The sequence below is a fragment of the Brachycentrus maculatus genome, unplaced genomic scaffold, assembly GCF_059751285.1.
Source record: "Brachycentrus maculatus isolate JH-2025_06_01 unplaced genomic scaffold, ASM5975128v1 h1tg000201l, whole genome shotgun sequence".
NCBI classification, from domain to species: Eukaryota; Metazoa; Arthropoda; class Insecta; order Trichoptera; family Brachycentridae; genus Brachycentrus; species Brachycentrus maculatus.
In genome coordinates, this window is record NW_028280952.1 from 118,996 (window position 1) to 140,239 (window position 21,244).

At 33.5% G+C, this 21,244-nt stretch overlaps 1 protein-coding gene across 2 annotated transcripts; it reads left to right on the top strand.

Moving 5' to 3' along the window:
- The first annotated feature begins 125 nt into the window (after positions 1-125).
- Positions 126-20,848, top strand: LOC148307336 (venom protease-like). 2 transcript variants are annotated; one of them, XM_088263581.1, is made up of 9 exons: positions 126-293; positions 5,600-5,696; positions 11,934-12,091; positions 12,446-12,581; positions 15,566-15,707; positions 17,395-17,558; positions 18,281-18,382; positions 18,557-18,741; positions 19,171-20,848. In XM_088263581.1, the coding sequence occupies exons 2-9, from the start codon at positions 5,609-5,611 to the stop codon at positions 19,312-19,314; spliced, it is 1,119 nt and encodes a 372-aa protein (XP_088119707.1). In that variant the 5' UTR covers positions 126-293; positions 5,600-5,608; the 3' UTR covers positions 19,315-20,848. The 2 variants fall into 2 exon arrangements, with proteins under 2 accessions (XP_088119707.1, XP_088119706.1); XM_088263580.1 differs by having other exon boundaries at positions 142-293; positions 11,910-12,091.
- The last annotated feature ends 396 nt before the right edge of the window (positions 20,849-21,244 follow it).

Here is a 21,244-nt window from a genome sequence, read left to right on the forward strand (position 1 = left end):
AAGTAACCAAATAAATCGAAGCCGGACTGAGTGAGGTATTCCTACGCGCGGTGAACGGCACCCCCTTCGTCTCCCCCTCTCCCTGCCGCTCGACGCCTTATTTCAGACGGCGTTAATTCGCGAACGGATTTTTTAATGTGTTGATATAAAATATAGCGGCGCTACGGCCAGACCCATTGACCAGTGGTGAAGCGAAGTGACGAGTCGAGAGCCGAGAGCTAGTTGTGAGTGCGTCAGTGTGCAATAAGAAATAAAACACCTTCAGGTGTTCAAAATCTGTGTAAAATCAACAGGTATGAATCTCATATTAAGTTGCGTGCTTATAAACCGATTGATTACACCTATCGACTTTTTTCTTTTATTTTATCGAATCGGGCAATTAATGTAACGGATAACAATGTCTTCAGTGTAAGCAGATTATCAGGTAGAGGAATGGTGTCCGCCATGTATATTTTGAGATGGACTGTTTAAATTTCATCGTCAACTAAGTCAGTTTTAAATTTACTATGTATTGGTAAATACCAAAAATTATTAATGGTATTCGCCGCGTAAATGTATTATTTAATATATGTAAAAACAGTTAAAGGTTATAAAACAATTTAACAACAATAATTATTTTTTGTTTTCATCATTATTTCAAAATCGACTGCAATAAAGTTGATGGTATACAGACGACGTAAGTGTAGGAGCTTGGACGCTATTGCCGTATCTGAAGTTATTCATATCATATCACAAGTTATTCAGTTGCCAGTGTTACGATGCAGTGGCCTTTGCACCATTGGGTGCGGATAAAGTTAGCAGAATAATGTCTATATATATATATTTATAAACTATAAAAACATTACAAGGGAATCCAGTATATTAATGGAATAATTATAAATGAAAGTTATCACCAGCAAGCGAAAACGAGCAAAGAGAAAACGAGAGAGAAATATGAATGTTCGAATAAAAAATGCTTTACAATGCTCAATATGACAATGATAATAGTAATTTGATAGACTTTATAAATTTATCACAACTGCAATAATACGAAATTGCGGATGTTATCAAAAAATGAAATTACTCTTTTTTTCCTGAAGCCTTAATTATATTTAATTTTAGTCGTTCCTGGTTGTGTCACCGTCTCTTTGAAATTCAAATATTTTGTATATTGTTTTTGTTTTTCTCGATTGTAACTTGCTGTCCTGCGCATTTTTATTCCTAAATAAATGTGAATGATAATCCATTTTGTAAATTTTGCTGCACTGAAACCCAATAAATATGTATATTTTTATTAATCAATTTCAGTGCATTTATACCACTCTCCAGATACGATTCAAATTTATCTGATGCATATAAAAGTCACGGATGCACGATAGTTATTAATTCATAGGGCACTAGGGATTGAATATTAATTTTCCAGTACATTGATGAGAATTATGTAAACACGATGATGTTTATATTTATAACCCTTATCTGCACCCAATGGTGCATAGCGCAATACATCGTATCGACGTTATTATTGTTATCTTGATGGTTAGTTACACGAAGAGAAGTAGATCAGTTATAATCAAACTGGGAATCGAACCCGGGACCTCTAGCACGGTAGGCGAATGCGGTAACCAATAAAAAACAGGCAAACAGTTGTTCAGTTACCTTTTTTTTCACTCACCATTTATGGTATATGCTCTTAAATGTTTACGGATAAAAATAGTTACAAATTAATGAGGGCTTTATTTTATACAATTAATTTACTTGTCGGAAGATATTGATACCTTTCATGTGTTATTAGGGTTTTTCAATATATATTATGCAATTAGATTATTAATTCATGACATTCTTCATAATTTAGAATATCATCTACCTACCGGCAGGAGTGTTGTGCCGTGGTATGCCATTCATCACGCGGATGTTACATCGAAAATATTGAAGTCTGCACAATACAGCTGCTCTGTGTGTACAGTGTGTAGTTGCTGACATCTAACATTTCCACAATAATCACGAAATGACCTTCAGTCTGACCGGCTCGGAGAGCCTACACTGCATATTTAGCCGAAATTACTTCCTGTTATTTTTTAATAATTCTACGAAAAATCAACTTATGCTAAAATAATAATAAATAAATAAACGGCTAAGCGATTCAGTGAATAAGTGATCAAAGTCGTTCGTTGTAATAATTTAACCGAGTAATAAAATGGTGACATTTTTTAAAATTTACGTTAATTTATTTTCAATGGTGTGTTTCTGTTCTTTTTCCTTCATGTTACTGGCTAAATATGTATTACTTTATTGATTTTGACTTTTTTTAGAAACTTTTTCAATTCGCAACTCTAATATTTTGACTATAAACTATTTAGAAAAATACTCCCATCCTTTCAAAGAAGTTATCTCTGATAAAAAAATATCCCTATTTATTTTTAATACAATATAGATAGTTAAAAACACAGTTATTCAGCCTTTTTTGGTCTAACTAGCGACCCATTTCCAAAATTTCTCATAGACAGGAGGAAGAAAATTGCCAGAATGTTCCCTTATGCACAGGGGGTGTAACAAAAATATTATATATTTCAGCTTACTCTTATAGCCTCAAGTACTCCCTAGAAGATCTCTACCAGAGGCAGTTTTGCCTCCGTTGGAAACCTATGATCTATGATAAAAAATATTGATTTGTCGATTGATGAATATGATTGAGAAATAATAATTTCTTTAAAAAATGATGTTGGATTCGTAATAGTAAATCCATTAGCAAAATATTTTCCATTCCGCATTATTTACTTATGTACATATATATATATATATATATATATATATATATATATATATATATATATATATATATATATATATATATATATATATATATATCCGCCTCCGTAGTGTAATGGTCAGCACGCTCGGCTAATATTTCACTTCATATCGCTTCACTGTAATATTTATTCAATATTACCCTGGACTGGTACCTGAAGCGGAGGGCTGATCACCTTTCCTTCATGTGTTAATGATCAAGATAACACTGCGTTTATATGATGCAGTGCCTTGGGGTACGGATAAGGGTTTGAATGATGAATATACATATATATATATATATATTTATATATATATATATATATATATATATATATATATATATATATATATATATATATATATATATATATATACATATATATATATATATATATAAATATATATATATATATATATATATATATATATATATATATATATATATATATATATATATATATATATATATATATATATATAATATATATATATATAAATATATATATATACTTATACATGCTTTTATACAATGTAAAAATACTACAGTTAGGTAAAATAAATAAATAAGTAGTCCCTCTCCAAGCACAATTGCTTAGCTTCTTTTTTGGAGAGGCACAGCGTAACTAGCATAAGATTTATATACTTAGATATATTAAAAAAAAAACATATTAAACAAAAAATCGAAAGTTACTTTGCATATTTGTAATGTTACTTCTGCTTTTCGGACCAAGGGTTTAAGGAAGAAATCTAATAAGCTTATTGCGTACCTACACAATATATACATTTACATATTGTACCGTATACTGATGTTTAGGGTAGACTGGGTACGGTTGAAACAATTTTGCTTATATTGTCCATAGAATTGTTCTTAACAAGTCAACCGATGATGAAGATGCATTAAATACAAGAGTGTGTTTCTGTCTACTAATGGGAAGTATTATTTCAGTACCCGGTGTGTTATTTTTAGTGGCAGATCAAATTTAAAAAATATATCCGATTTGTTTCAACCGTCCCCATACCAGGGGCAGTTGAAACAGTGATTGGGGTCAGTTGAAACACACCCAAATAAATCAATATTTAATATTGTAAGACGTTTTATTCATTATTTATGTTTGTTTTATAAATAATTATGGCACCGCATGACAATATTAATCAGTCTACAGATATGTAATGAACAAAAACAACTAAAAACAATGGCATTTAAAAAAAAAAACAAACCGAAGGAAAATAATCTGTGAATAAACTAAAAGGAAACACTTCTTTCATTTTGATTAGTCATAAATCAAGCGAAAATCTAGCTTTGGGATCATTCCGAGTCGCAATTGTGGCAAACATAGCTAAGACCACCTTTTGTGCAGTCTTCTTGAGTCCACAGTTTACAAGTGGTGCACTGTATCCACTTTTCACCGGATTTGCTCTCTGAATACAGTGACAGACAAACAAGACAATAGCACTCGTCCTCTTCTGATGATGATTCCTGTTGCGTATTATGATTATTTTTCCTTTAACGATCCTTCTTTTTTTTCTTCCATCCAATTTTTTCTTGACTTACTTAGTTTTCATCCGTTTCAACCTTATTTCATGTTCCTTTCTTATCTCTTCTTTTTCTGTTTTTTTTCAGTAGCAAGTATTTTGCAAGCTCCTGCTCCTGCTCTTTATTAAAAACTTCGTTGTGGGGTTCATATCCCATTTTCTTCTTCACCAGATGCATCTCGCTTTCGTATATATATAATGAGCGAACAGTGGTTTAATATATGCTTCTCCGCCGCTTTTCGCAGTGAATCTCCTGCTTTAACCTCCTCATAAAAGTATGTATACCTCGACAAGTCGACCTCCCCTCTCGAAGTCTTTCTTGCGCGTACTCTCGGCATCTAGAAAACAGGAAAACTGAAAAAATATGTTGTTTCAATCGTACCCACAAAAAATGTTTCAACCGTCCCCAACCCCTCCTTTAGGTGGAAAACAGAAAATAGTAATGTTGACAATAATGGCACATTAAAACTAATCACTATATCGTGTTCTACAAGCTTCATTTCAAACACGAAATCATACTCAATAATATCGTTTCAATAGAAACCGTAATAAAAAGAAAATTCTCAGAACAAAAATACTTACTTTTGGTTATCAAAATACAATAAGACCTCCTACAAGCAACTGCGCCGTGCGGCGAGCGATGCAACACTGATATTCGTGTTTGAACTTGTTGTCCGCTTTGTTCGTCCCTTGGATCCTTCACCCTACCGCATACGGTTTGCAAGATATTTGCTCTGTTTCAACTGTCCTTTGTTTCAACCGTACCCAGTCTACCCTACTATTTATCGAGCATCGTAAATAAAAAATTATATTATTTAAATTGAAATTAATGGAACTTCATGTAATAATATAATTTGAACGCGATCGCGAAGCTTTCAGTCTCTGCCAATAATAATTTATATTGATAACTTTCATTGATCATTCTGTGTATCCTGTGTACTCTCTGTAAATCCGAACAAAAGTGCTCTGTGCCAATTATGTCTTTTGTATGAACATTCGATATTGACAAATTTAAAAGCATATTACTGTGAACTCACTTTATGAAAAGAGTGGATGAGACGACTTTTGAAAACGGGCAAATCATTTTTATCAGGTCACTTGCAGAATTATAAAGGTTTGACCTGCAATAGACATACGTAAATGTGGAATGGACAATTAAATTATGATTTACATACATAAATTGAAAATTATCATGAAATTAAAAAAAAACAGTAATATTTAGGAATAAGTTATAGTATATTTTTCATTAAATTTTGACTTCGATATTTGATTGATAATATTTGGTGTATTTTTTTTTCAGAATAAATAAATGAAGATGACCCGATTACAGAATCCGCACTCTCCCCTGCTTCTCCTCGCGCTGATTATCTCATGTTTACCAACTCTTCTAGCTCAAGGTAAGACTTGCTTTTACATCTGATATTGATTTAACTATTAATTATGTATAGCAGTCAGTAATAACGCACAGTAAAAGGGGCACGTGGTTACAGGCGCACAAAAACAAGCAAACCTGCACTGAAATATTATTATTTTAAGTTATTTTAATTTACAACTTTCCTGAATTTCACTCCACTAACATTTCAAATACAGAAGACAAAACAAAGAAGTTGTATTTATTTCTGATTGAATTCAATTTCACCAAAAATATCAGGTACCTATCATTCTTAATCTATTAAATAAATATTAATTTCATCAATTATTTGATTTCACACAATCGTCTGATCATGAAAACGTTTCAACAAAACATTTTGCAAGACAAGTCTACGGGCCCCTGTTTTTTGCAATATTAGGGACTAAATTTGTAAGATTGTACATGAGTAAAATATTAAAACGATATTTTTTTCTCTACAATACTTGAAAAAAGACACGTATTTTTTTCTCTCGGAATTTAAATACATAGACATTATTTTTGGATAAACGAAATAAACGCCTAAAAATACACCCAGTTCAGCAATTACTCCGAAATTGACATAAGATATTTAATCAAATGAAGGCAAGATGGAGTTCTGCGCTACAAGTACATCCAGCATATCAAAGCGAAAAATCTCGTATATCAATATTCTGGGAATCTAACCTGGAACCTCCAGCACGATAGTCAAACGCCCTAACCGATACACGATGAAGGCGGACTGAATACGTAGTGATACTTTTAAAAGACTGGTATGTGATATTATTCCGATCCCCGGTCAATTAGAGTTTTACTGTTTTCTGGGAAAACATATGTTAAGCACTCCTTTGATGAACAGTACGGTACAGGATTTTAATTAGAATGCATCCGTCATTTTCTGCTAGTTAGATTTCATTGACCTAATTAAATTAGATTTATTGTCGCTGTGATGACTAAATAATACGAAGAATCTCTTCGGATATCTCTTTGATTCGAGATGTTTAATCGAGAATGAATGATACCCATTAACATGTTATGAAATACAGTCGTGTCTCCTTTAATGTGGTGGATATATTTAAGAAACGCACAAATAGCTTACTTGCATTTAAAAATTACTAGTTAAAAAATGCATTGATTGAATGCAACGTTTTTCTATTGTAATTGATCGCGTTGGCATTCTGTATATGGATTGATGAGATTTCAATTCTATTTAAAGCCGTAACAATATTTAACTAAATTTGAAAGTGGTCATAGCCAAACTTATCTACATAATTAGTTACTATATTTTTTCCCGCCGAGAATTATATTGAGTTGTGAAAACCTACGTAAAAATTTACCGATTTTTTTCACTCGTCCATAAAGAAGTGTTAGAAAGGGAAGTGTCTCGCAAAAGTCCTTACAGCTGCCCTCTCTTTCGCTAAAGAGGACGATTACTTTTATACAATAATCTACTCCAATCTCTTATTTTGAAGTTTTTATGGTAGGTTCGTGACTCGTTTGCACGGTATTAGTAGTGGTAACATGGAGCACATTTTTGTACTCTCTACATATATTAAATTACTATAGAAATGACACTTACCCCCTTTGTGCATTCTCGGCATCATTGATTTTTTATTTTTTTGTTAGAATTGTCATCGTTACCCGACAATGTGGGGCACCGTTTGCGATCTGGTGCGAAATCGCTTCCATCTCTGAAGAAGATAGTCAGCGTATCAGGTCAGGGTCTAGGTTTGATGATAAACATAACGCACCCTCACAAAGCAGAATCAGCAATAAGCACCAATTTCACCATTATTGTGTGTTCATTTTTTTACATTATTAACTTTGCGATTACACGAAATTGAATTTCTCTCTTCGTTCTCATTGAAATTTGAAGGTTCATCCAGGTTTTTAATCTGGACACAGATTTATATATGTGTGTATGTAGCCACTACAGAGTTTTGGAGTAGTCGAGGTTGTTCATTGAATCGTCCTAAGGGGCGTCTATTGAATCCAATGAGGACGCCCAATCAAATATAGCTCTGGATATAGGAAATCCTGAATGTTCTCGAAAAAAATCATCAACGAATAGTTTGACTCATAAATCCCTCCCCATTTTGTGGATCCTGTAATCTATAAAATAACATTTTGTTAAAAAAATGGAACCTTCAAGGGACTCGGAAAAAATCCTTAAGGCGCGAGTATGTTTCACTGTATATATGATTATGTATGTTATGCAACGGGAACTAAGAAACTGCGAATTCGCTTGAAAGGTAAACGAGTATATACCTGTATCGTATTACTACAAAATTTCATCAAATATATGTGCGTAGAAACGGTTAAATTTAAAACTAACTAACTAACCATCACGCCGCTTCCCCGCAGGGGTAGGCAGAGAGAATAGAGCGCCACACCACTCTGTCCTTGCAAACATTCTTCGCCTCTTCCACGTTCATGCATCTCCTCATACATACCCGCCGATTGTTACGACTCCTAACCTGACCACTTTCAAGTATTTGGCATACCTGATCGTGCCATGTTTTTCTCGGTCTTCCTCTGCTTCTTTTCCCGCTAACATTCGCCTCATAAATTTGTTTTACCGTTCTTTCCTCACTCATTCGTTCTACATGTCCAAATTACACGGTTAAATTTGAGATCAATAATTAATGTATGATTAGGCTTTTCATATTACATCCATACTCATTTTACGAACTTTCTTTGAAAAGCATTTGTATATAACAGAATAAAAAAAGAGTAAACGACGAAGCACAAAATGCTCTCAATATAGATAAGAATGGTATACTAGTAAATATAACATAGACATTTAGTAATAACGAATGAGAGGAATGGATGTAATTAAAAATGCATGTTGTTTTGACTCAAACTATAGCCACTGGCACACTACTAACACCTAAGATATAATATAGATAGTCAATTTGGTACCACATAAATTATTTTGGACTATGGGCAGATAAATTAAACTGTTATGTATAATCATATTGAATAGACCTGACGTTATATTGCCCAATGTGCAATACGTTTTCCATTGTTGTACCAGATATTGTCATGTAGTGACAGAACGTGCAAATTTAGTGATTTGTATCCACCTCCACTTGTTAGCACAATGGTAGAATGTATATTGTATGTATGCAGTGGTGAGCACAGAGTTTTAATAAGGGTAGGCATGGGCGGAACGACAAATAGCGTTTTAAAATTATAATAAACTTAGCACAGACGACCATTTTCGTGTAAGCGATAAAGTTCAAATAAAGCGTATTTTGACGGTTAAAGATGATCAAATTTAACTAACTAATTAACCATCACGCCGCTTCCCCGCAGGGGTAGGCAGAGAGAATAGAGCGCCACACCACTCTGTCCTTGCAAACACTCTTCGCCTCTTCCACGTTCATGCATCTCCTCATACATACCCGCCGATTGTTTCGACTCAATGATCAAATTTGATGATCAAATTTAATTTTTTCATTTTCGTGAAATACTCATACGCGTATCCTTAATTATCACAGTTTTCTATATTTTTTTCCACTAAATACTTAAATACAAAATAATATTCTTGAAAACATGAGATATTATCGAGGTGCATGTTTTGTACTAATTAAAAAACGGAATTAAGAGATGACGCTAATAATTCCAATAAGACTCTCAAAAAGTAACGATTTTTTTCACACTGACACAAACGCGACGTGCTTCGAAGATTACATTGGTACATTGTGTGCGAGCACTTCTTGTAGAATACATTCAATTTTGACTGTATTCAGATTTAGTTAATGCTTTTAATATAATAAGACTCGTTGGATTCATCGTTGATATTTTGTGCATATTATTGAATTTAAATTACGTAACAATAATTAAAGGCATTTTTATGCTATTGGTAGGCACTGCTTATGTACCTATATTGTGTGCGCGCCACTGCGATTAAGTACCATGTACAAGTAAAAAAAATCTTCTTCTTCTCCGTCTTATTCCTCATTGCTGAGGGTTGTGACCCTTGCAAAAAAATCAAACACTATAAATAAACGTGAACACGTATTTCCAGTTTACAGCAAATGAAAAGGGGATTTTTTCGTAAAAAACGCTGTTTTGCAATGATTATTACGTTGTTTAAAACAAATACATTATTTTAAAACGTATTTCGTGATCAAATGTTTACTCTGTAGAAAATTATTGACCATAGTGTTTACGTAGAAATCAGTTCTAGGAATTGAATTTGTGGTGACATTCGAGTATTTCATGGAGTACCGACATGTGTATGGTAGTATGGTGCACACATATTAATTGTATATTTGCTCAAAGAAACCTAACATACTTAAATAATTAATCTATGCCTCAAAGACTATTTTTTAATGTGCCTTAAGAGATAATTCTGCGATAAATTATAAATTTAATAATAAATTTAAACGGCACAGTGGTAAAAAAAAAGCTGAAAATAAATAAAGGTTACCAATTATACAATTATAAAAAAAAGCAATTTCAATATTTTTGAGAACCGTTTGGGGGTAATGGATTCTAATGTTGGTTTTTCATTATGAGGGATGCATCTAAGATACAAATATACAAAAATAATAATTACTCATACATATACGTTTAAACCGCTTAGGTTTACCAGAAAATAGCATTGAATCGATACCTATCTGTAAAAAATACTAGATAAATAGTGATCTCTGTAGATTTTTTTGTAAATTTATTTAAGCGCGTGAAATTCTCACTAAGCTCAACCACATTAAACAAAATACGACTTTAGCAAATACTGATGCCAAATAACGTTGAAGCGTGGAATATTTTAAATGTGATATACTTGTCCCTACTAAATTTATTTGATTTAAAAAATAACAGTAATGGCGACCGTGTACTTGATGAGCTGGAGGTTGGATAAAATCTCTCCGCTCTATTAAGGAAATAGTCCATATACTGGAGTGTTTAGTGCATATTTAATCTTTGTTCCAAATCTAGAGTCATATTGTTTATAGATAACATTGAACCATCGAATCGATTATATCCCAATTATGAGGCTACATCTGATCCTATAAAAATTGCTACCAAATAGAATAATCCGCAGTTGCCGTTAAAATGTCTCCTTGTTTCATTCACATTTGTTTTGATTTTTAAAATCTGTGAATAGTTGTTTTTGATTTATATATTTTGAAGAAATAGTGTTTTAGCAACGTGTAACGTCAGTGATAAATCGATATATTTTGTACTGTTTTAAAAGAAATAATTGCAATGTCAGTAGAAACGATTTGCATGCTCTTGAAATGGATGCAATACCTTTTGATGTTGGCGCACAAGAAGGGCCTGTGTGTGGATATTTGTCCGATGCGGTGTCAGGGCTACGGGTTCGGGACTGGCCACCGGAGTAACACCGGTCCTTCTGGCCCTCACGGCCCTAATTATAACTACGATAACAGATACGACTACGATGGTCACATAACCAAGCCGAACGGGTTCAACATCGAGGACTTGGCTCGAGCTATCGGAGTTCCCAGCGGCATGTTTTCGGACTTGGTGTCTAAAAACAGCAGCACCGTCCTGTCTCCCCCCGTGGACAAGTGGTCTACTCCGAGATCTACCAAAATGTCCCCGAGAACTGTCAAACCGTCCAAAGACACCAAACAAGCCATCGTCAAAATTTATTCCAAAGGTCTTGTGATCAGTTTCTTCTCATTCATAACACATTTGAACATTTACCATAATTTGTTCTGTACCATTCAAAATCCACTAAGGCGAAGAATTATAAATGCGCTTTTTGCAAAATGTTAAAACGATATGTTCTCAGAAATTAGTTGTTAAATTTATTGGACTTGGGCACGAAACAAGGTGAACAAAAACACAAAAACTTAATATTTGTGGTTTTTCCAAATCAGGATCGAAGTTAGATGTATATTTTGTGTAGAGTTGTTTGCTACGGACAGAGTAAGGTCACCACAGCAATTATTGTCGGTTAGTGCCTTTGACCCGAACGAGACGATTTATATGGTTTTTATTCGTGTTGAGCATATTCCAATCGAGTAATGATAACCCTATTATTATAAAATTGTTTGGTATGTGAGATACTAGGTCTTGCTTTATTATAGTCTGCTCTAGCATGTTCAATTTGATTCAGAATAACAACACTCATCCGCACTTCCGACTGTACTTCACCGAGCACAGTGAAGGATTTGGTAATTGACGGTGTTGGTTTTTTTGACATCATCCATATTGAACAGTAATGTGCAGTCCGGTATTTCAGACGGGTTTCGTTTCGATGTAACAGGAGACACTTGTTCGACTCCCGACGGGCGCTCGGGGACTTGCGTGAACATCCGTGTCTGCGAACCGCTCCTTAGCTTGCTGCGGTCCGTTCGGACCGACCCCGGCGCCTACTCCTACCTCAGAGAGTCACTCTGCGGGTACGACGGAGTCGATCCTGTGGTAAGTCCATTCTTCTTTACGTTCTTTCCATGATCTTTTATATGATTATTACTTTTCACGTAGCTCAGCCTATCCACATAGCTCAGGAAGGATGGAGACAGCTCGCGCAAGTGTAGTTCTTTTTTTGCCTGGAGTCAAATATTGTTAAATTATAGCTTTTCAACTCAGTTTGATTATTTTGATTGATACGATTCCTATCAAATCTATTATAGTACTTGTTCCTGCTTTTTATTAACAAAAACAGTACATAGTGGTGTTTAATTTGAGGTTTTCACTGCTGAATAAATAAATGTAATGATGATTGAATTTATCCATTAATAAGTTCGTAATATAATTTGTATATTTTTGTGACAGGTTTGTTGTCCCCGGAATACTGATGTAGATGTCAGCAGCGGTTCGGGGTACAGGATCTTGACTTTGGCCGACAACTGCGGCGTTAACAATGGATCCTTCACCAAGAGGGTGGTCAACGGCGTTCCGGCGAGCTTAGGTAACGCGACGATCATTCTCGCCACTTATTGCCCGGTAATTGACGATTATGTGCATATCACATTTTTACCGATGTACCTGGTACCCGGTAAGGTGGCTCGAGGTCGCGTACGTGCGAGGATCAATGGAATCGTGTAGAAGATACAGTATTGTTATTTTATTTATTTATAAGCTTATAAAAATAATGTATGTAAAACATAATATTAGACACTAGACCAGTGATTCTCAATCTTGATAATCTCTCCCCCCTCCCCGTAAAAAGGTCCCGCGTTATTGTAGTGACGCGTCGAAAGAAAAGGCTTCGGGAAAATTGTATGGCGTCGTGAAAGTTCTTGCACCGCACAGTGTGAGAATCAGCTAATCTAGCTGTACTAAATTAATAACTCCCTAACCTTAGTTATGTATACTATGTGTGATACATCATTTTAAAGGTAATGAAACCAGAAATACAGATAAAAAATAGTTTTACTAAAATGTGTTAGTCCACGGTAAAAGTATGTCATTCAAAGGCCGAGATATTATTCGATGAACCTTCCATTGTACATAATCGTTTTAAAAATAAATTATTGTTTCACTAAATAAAATAATATATTAAATTTATCACGTTTTTAATATCAGTAATTGAAAACAGAAATACAATAAAAGCTCTAACAAAAATAAAGCCAAAAAATTTGAACTCAAATAGGATATATTTAAAAAAATGTTTATAAATCACTGTGTAAAAATGTTTATAAGTCATTGTTCATCTCTCGAGGAGTTGCACCACAAATATAGCATTTGTTTGAAGATTTTTATGATGAAAGAGTGCTACAAATTTGTCCATCTACCATCGTAAATAACATTTTGTAATTTTCATTCACCTTAATTTCAGTTGAATTTTTTTACCCTCTCACATGTTTCTTCGAAATTTTTCAGTGGTCGTCCAATCCTAGTGCGAGTGTTATGATACGGTTGACTAACAGACGGCATAGTACTAAGAATATGCTTTGGCAAAGTAACTGATACATTGAGCCATTTAGAATTGTATTTCAAGAATGTACTCATATTTCTCTTACTTTTTTGCCAACGAACATAAAATTTGCAACATAAAGCACTCACAAAATTATTTAAATATATTTAAGTAGTTTTATTCCACAAAAAAAAAACCATAGAAGTTCATTATGTAAGTGCAAATATTTTCTTTTCGCGATGCTACATCGATATCACGCCAAAGCTTAAACAATTCACTCCGAATAAAAGTTCGCCCGCTCACTGAAAAAGGGGAAAAAAATTAAGGTTTGCACCTTTTGGCAGCAAAAATCTACGGGCCTAAATAGATAAAGAATGAAAATATAATATAGTGATACTTTTAGAGTGGTGTTCAAAGAAGTTTTTTTCTAAAGTCTATTCAATTTGACAAAAGTTTCTAAAAAAAAATTGATTTTGTAATTTTGTTATAATTTTATTTAAAATGGATCGATTATATATTTGCCATTTTTTAATATAAATAATAGAGAATATACCTTGTTTTGTAGACTCCATGACAGTTTTTGTAAAAATAATCACCACAACGCATAAAACAACCATCCGAACGCACTAATAAAATCTGACTGATAACTGAAAACTCACAGCAGTTCCGCCATAACATAGTTTACGACGCTGCCAAACTAACACATAGATTTTTACAAATCAAAATTTTTAAGTTTTATGTAGATTAACCTTTCAAAATCATATTAGAAATACAATTAATACTAAATAAAGATACTCATTTTAGGACTTTAGTACAGCTAGATTGGCTGTTTCTCACACTGTGCACCGGTCTCATTTCCTAGAGACGGCTCTGTGTGCTTTCGGAAACCTAGTTCTATCACACATTATATGTACAATTATTCAGTAAATTTATTTATGCATTCGGAGAAAAATTCATGCTGGGAATATAATTTATGGAGCTTTGAATACCTCCATTCCAAATGGAAACTAAACTGCCAGTACATAAAAGAGTGCTGGTGCCAACACTGATGTTTGGAAGCGAAATATGGAATCCACAAAAAAGAATGAAAGTAGAGTGAATGCCTTTAAAATACTATCTTGTAGACGCATATGCGGATAAATTGATGTATTGAAGAGTTGAAAAAATGGAAATTATGACCGAATTAGGGATAATTGACGAGATGAAATACTGTTTTAGATAGTTTGGATAATAAACGAATGACCAAAAATAGTGAATAAGTCCACATTGTGAACGAGAAAATAGAACGAAGATGGCCAAGAAAAATCCGATACATCGAAATCAATCAGCATCTGAAATATCCTGTCAAAAGTCTGCGTAACCGGAGGGCATGTATGACTAGATGAGTTGTTGTTGTTGAGATATGTATAAAATATCACGATATACAATATGGGCCTCGGGGGTTAAATCCAGCGTTAGAGTGCAATTAAATAAAAATTTTTGTTGAAAAACAATTATTGTTTATTCAATTTACAATTCTGTACAAAGCAAGGTCTATGATTCTCCGTCCGTTTTACTGATACTCGTATTTTACTAGTAATACCTGTGTTATTTTTACTTCCTTTTGTTTTGCCTAAAAAGTAAGTCACCGTTTACTCCGTCAATTAATTATCCACCATCTAGTTTACCTTGAAGTTCATTGATGTCTGTCAGTCTAATTAAAAATACAGTTTTGTTCTTCCATGAAGTGTAGACATAATCTATTGTTCATATTCGTTATCATACTATTGTGTTCCGGTTGTTGTCCACAAAGTACAATCATCTTCTCATTCTCCGTCCTTTTTCTGCCTTTCGTTACACAGTTGATAATTTTGTGTCATTCTTTGGAAACGTTTTTTATAAATATTTTGTGTTCGAGGATTTTAAAAGGCTGTCGAAATAAATGGAGAGTTGTACAAACACCTAATCAATCTAGTGTAAGTATGGATTCGCCAGTTTCCTTTTTGATGCTGATTATTATATTTTAAATTGTAATTTGTTTCCTGTTCATTCATCAGGTCAGTGGCCGTGGGTGGCCGCTTTAGGGTTCAAGTCTAAGAGGACCCCCGGGAAGACGTTGTGGCAGTGTGGGGCGGCTCTCATCACCTCCCGACACGTCATCACTGCCGCACATTGTGTACATGGCCACGAACAGGAACTGTAAGTCACACCATACACACGCATATTTATATATATGTATATATAAACTAACTAACTAACCATCACGCCGCTTCACCGCAGGGGTAGGCAGAGAGAATAGAGCGCCACACCACTCTGTCCTTGCAAACATTCTTCGCCTCTTCCACGTTCATGCATCTCCTCATACATACCCGCCGATTGTTACGACTCCTAACCTGACCACTTTCAAGTATTTGGCATACCTGATCGTGCCATGTTTTTCTCGGTCTTCCTCTGTATATATATATATATATATATATATATATATATATATATATATATATATATATATATATATATATATATATATATATATATATATATATATATATATATATATATATATATATATATATATGTATATATATACAGATATATATATTTCATATGAATATATAATCTGTACTAGTAAAAGTATTTAAATAAATAATAAAGAGATCTTTTCCTAGAGTATGTAGGTACGTCATTAAAGGATATATGTACATACACCAAGGTGTTAATAATACTTACCATTGGAGGAATGTAATGCATACCTAAGTACTATAGAATTAGCGGACATGTCAAATACTCGTAGGTATGTCTCACAGTACAATGATCCGTCATATAAAATTTAAGAAAAATTCATTAAAAATTATTGTTTTTTTTTAATTACCCTAAAGGTTTAATATTATTTAGAATCCACGGTATTTTGACAGATGTAGTTAGACTGTGTTTTAGTAACTGTTTCTTCGATTGGTACCAATTGTTTCTGTTTCCACTTGATTTTTTTTTCACACATGGTGGAATTTGCAATATATCAGGGTCGGCCCTGCATTACCAACTTCATGTGGAAATAAAACGGAAGGGCAGACGATGTCCGGACAAGGGCAAGTGGTACCAATCTTCGGAGCAATATCTACCAAGTCTGGCTAAACAATATTACCTATGCAGATAACGAGAAATTACTTGAATCATCATCACTCTTGATGATGCAATTCTGTGATCCGAAGATTATTACTAAGAACGTCAACAATATTCATATGTAGTTATTTGTTTTTGCGCTATTTCAATTAATCAAAATAATAATAATGATTTGTGTCTTACAGGCTTTATTTTCATGATTAATTATTATTCTGAGTCCATTCGTCGCACAGATTGAAAGTCAACATACATATATCGATTATTCATTATACGTACTTAGAAAACATTTTGTCCACTGGTGACGCCATTATTTGCTCTTGAGATTCTCACCATGGAAACAAGTAAATGGACTCTATAATTACCATTCATCCTTTGTATTTTTTCAAAATGAAAATAAATATTACGTTTTAAATAAATATTAAAGCAACATTCCACCGATTCAATGCCAATATAACAGATTTTGCAAATAACTTTTGCAGCTTTTGCGATGTTTGAGTTGTTCATTTACAATTACAAAGGATTTTACATACGCTTCCACCAGAGTTGCCCTAACAAACGTATGTTCATACTTCTGATGTTTTTGAGGCAGCAATATTACGAAAAAATATGTACAAGTTTATCAATCGATGTTAGTAGCATGCTCGGGTCAACTGTGATGAAAACGCCTGTAAGGTACAAAATTCATCGGGTAATAGGAACTAGCCTAGCTCCTTAAGGTACTACACTGAATCTTTCGGGATTTATATTTTAAGATTTTATTTTCCAACAGTCATATGGTGCGTGTAGGAGAATTGGATCTCGAACGGGATGATGAAGGAGCAACCCCCATAGACATACGCATTCAGAAACTCATACCGCACGAGGAATACAATCCTGTCAAACATACCAACGATATCGCTCTTATCAAAATGGTTAGAGATGTAGACTTCACAAGTAAGGAAAACCAAATATTTTTTTCTAAAATATATTTACATCGATTTGATTGTTGCTTATTTCTCGAGCCATTAATTACCATAAATAATTTACGGCATTTCAACACAATTATAGTTTATAGCTTTGTTTTGTATTATATACGTCATTATGAAGATATAACCTTGGTCCTGACATTAAAATAAAAGTTCTCACAGAAAAGGATGCTATAACACAAATTTATTGCGCATTTATTAAAATCTGCTCATTTTTTCAGTACTAAGAATAAAGATGTGGAGGTCCTCACCAAAACGTTATATTTCCATTTTGAATGATTTTAAGTAATCAGAAATTCTAGCTTGTAAAATTATTACGTTTTGGTGGGATTTAATGATTTCACACTGGTTTAACACAGGTCACGTTTCGTCGACAAATCTTAATCTTAATCAAATCTTAATCTTATCCAAATCTTAATTAAAGTTAAGATTTGGAAAGAATACAGTAAACATAACAGATTTGTATTTATTGGATTTATTGTGCAATTTTGGAATGTAACTTTTTAATGAGGACCTCCACAGATAGAGATAATATTTATTTTTAAGCGCATTTAACAATTGATAAGGCAAAAAATATTTGTATTGTTTATTGTTTTCAATTCAATTACACGCGTTATATTTATGTCCATTCAACGAGATAAGAATTTGGTGTTTTATTTTACTTAGAACAAATTTGTTCATCTTTTACAGCTTTAATATGGCCAATTTGTCTACCGGCGACGCCAGAACTCAGAGCTAACACTTTCGAAAGAAATCTCCCGTTCATCGCTGGATGGGGTTCAGTCTCATTCCGTAAGTAGTTTTACCTCTTTGTATTTTGACACATTTGAAACATCTTAAGGATTCGTGAAAAGTACACTACATCTGAAGCGTCTCGAAAGTTCAATCCTATTTTTTTTTGTATTAAATACCTATTCTTTTTGGAAAAAATATGGTTGATATGCAATAAAAATGTTGGTATTTCAGGAGGGCCAGCAGCATCTCATTTACAAGAAGCGCAGATCCCCGTGGTGACCAACGACCAGTGCATTGAAGCCTACAGCAGGTTCACGAGCCAAGTTATCGACCAGAGGGTGCTCTGCGCCGGCTACGCCAAGGGAGGCAAGGACGCCTGTCAGGGCGACAGCGGCGGTCCGCTCATGTGGCCTAGTGTAAGCAACCTTCGTATTACTTGACAATCCTTACTTCTCACCTTCTTGCTGAGTGGTGTTTTTGAATAACCTAACGTCCAAGTGACTGATATCTAGTCACGGCTTATTCAACACCGCTTATTGTGACCCTTCTTAGCCTTCAATTTGTGCCCAAGCCTACTCGTGGATTTACTCTTTATGTTTAAAGTTACTATAATTTCATGTAATTTATGAGTAAATATAAGTGATTTTTTCACTGTGATATTTATTCAATATTACTCTGGACTGGTAACTGAAGCGGAGGGCTGATCACCTTTCCTTCATGTGTAAAACCACAAAAAGATCAAGATAACACTGCATTTATATGAAGCAGTGCCCTATGCCCCATTGGGGTGCGGATAAGGGTTTTATTATTATTATATTATTATGAGTGTCATTCTTGGGTTACAGATTCCACCAGGCAGCTCCTCGATTCACTACTACCTGATAGGAATCGTGTCGTACGGGTACAAGTGCGCGGAGCCCGGCTACCCGGGAGTGTACACGAGAGTCACGGAGTTCATCCCCTGGATAGAAGCGAACCTCAACTCTTAGTTGCAGTCCATCACCGCTTAATCACACATCCTACGTCATGTACAGTGACACATATCGTCCCAATTCTCTTACGAAAAATAATTAAGTTTGAAAACATAACACATTTCTTCGGTCCATAGTCAGGGTCAGGTATAAATCGTCCGCCACAGGATGGGCAGTTAATAGTAATTATTTTTACTTTTATAATTATGATGTTCAAATTATTGTGATTAATATTTGTGTTGGGTGCTGCAGCTCTTGATCAAATAATCCTTCCATTTTAAAGTATGCGATGGTGTCAAACACAGATGAAATAATTAACAGAGTGGAAATCGTTTATAACAAAATCGTATTCCGTATTTAAAAAAATAAACCAATTTTGCAAATATTATTTTCCATATTGAGTAAGCTGAAAATCTTTGTAATAATGTATTTAATCCCCGAGAAATAGTTCTTCTACCTTTTTTTCAACCCTCTTCCAAACTCAATTGTTCATATGGCACTGCATCGGATCGACACAGTATTATCCTGATTGTTAGGTGAAACTCTTTGGTACAGGGTGGCGACATGTCTGGGAATCGAACCCGGTACCGAAACACCCTAACCACTACCTACAGTTTGGAGGTAGAGAATTATTGACTCAAGGGATTGTTACCAAGTTATTACTTGTTATTTTGAAATATTCGTACTTAATGTTTGTTTCTTGTCATATCCATTTTCAGTCGATATATTTTTTGACAAACGATTTCCCCCGTTTATAGTGAATCCATCCATTATTTATATAAACTACTCGTCATACATTCTAGTAATAATAAGATATAGTAAATATCTCGTATTTTAATCCCTTAGATTTATTTTGAATACAGGAATTTTTACTAAACGTAATTTAAAGTAATTATTTATATAATATTAAGTTTCTAAAAAAACTGATGCTTCAATAAAGATGTATCTTTTTATAATAATGGAATATGAATGTCTGAGAATATAATACTTCTACATTATTCCACTTGGATTGGTAAGACACTTACATAATTACTCCATTCGTAAAAAAATACTCTATGATATACAATATTTCAATCCTTTATCTTCCTTATTTTTTTTACAGATTTCTGTGAGAAAAGTATTGTAACAGTTGTATTTTTTTAATAAAGATTATTTTGCTGAAAAAAAAAACATGAAAATATCCTATCACACGTAGAAACATCTAAATTTCAAATTAATACCAATAGCAATATCCAATAATGTTAAAATAATGAACTAGCTTTACATAATACATATATATTAGTATTATGGCTGATGAACAAAAAGTTTAATGGACTTTGATACATTATTTTTTCTTTCTTATTTTCTTTCGATGCAAAATGACTTAGAATATTATTGTATTTTAAAATTCAATAATTTCTTTCATTCGTGACTTTGGTAAGAATAATATTCTAACTTAAGTATAACCCTATTACCATATTATTGATGTTATTTTTTGTACTGTATTAATAGTTATTAAGGAAAATATTTATTAAATCTAAATTAAAGAGTTTTCAATAATTACAACAAAAAACTTCTTTTATTTCGTTATTTGCTATCAATTCCACTTTGTGTAAGCAAATTTTTTCTTAATAATTTTATTTTTATTTTTACTTCCCTTACATTTACTCGCACGCAATGGAGCATAGGGCATTGCGTCATATCGAAGCTGTGTTATCATGATCGTTAATTACCTTCAGGAAAGATCAGTTCTAAAGCCCAGGTACCAGCCCTGGGTGATATTCAATAAATATTACAGTAAAAAGTCACATTTGTTAAAATGACTCCCCCTGAAAAATGGTAGCTTAATGCGCTAACTACTGCTCTATGAAGGCTGATGTATTAAAAAACAATTTATGTGGTGGTATGTATATATTGGTGAAAAAATCGCAATTTGTCTATCGGTTAGTATTTTGAAAATGTGTAAATA

What these genes read in the sequence shown, in the direction of transcription:
- LOC148307336 (XM_088263580.1), top strand. Translation starts at nt 5,609, where the DNA reads ATGAAGATGACCCGATTACAGAATCCGCACTCTCCCCTGCTTCTCCTC. An exon ending in ACCAACTCTTCTAGCTCAAG is followed by an intron (nt 5,697 to 11,909) that starts GTAAGACTTGCT and finishes CCGGTATTTCAG; the next exon opens with ACGGGTTTCGTTTCGATGTA. An exon ending in TAGAGATGTAGACTTCACAA is followed by an intron (nt 17,559 to 18,280) that starts GTAAGGAAAACC and finishes CATCTTTTACAG; the next exon opens with CTTTAATATGGCCAATTTGT.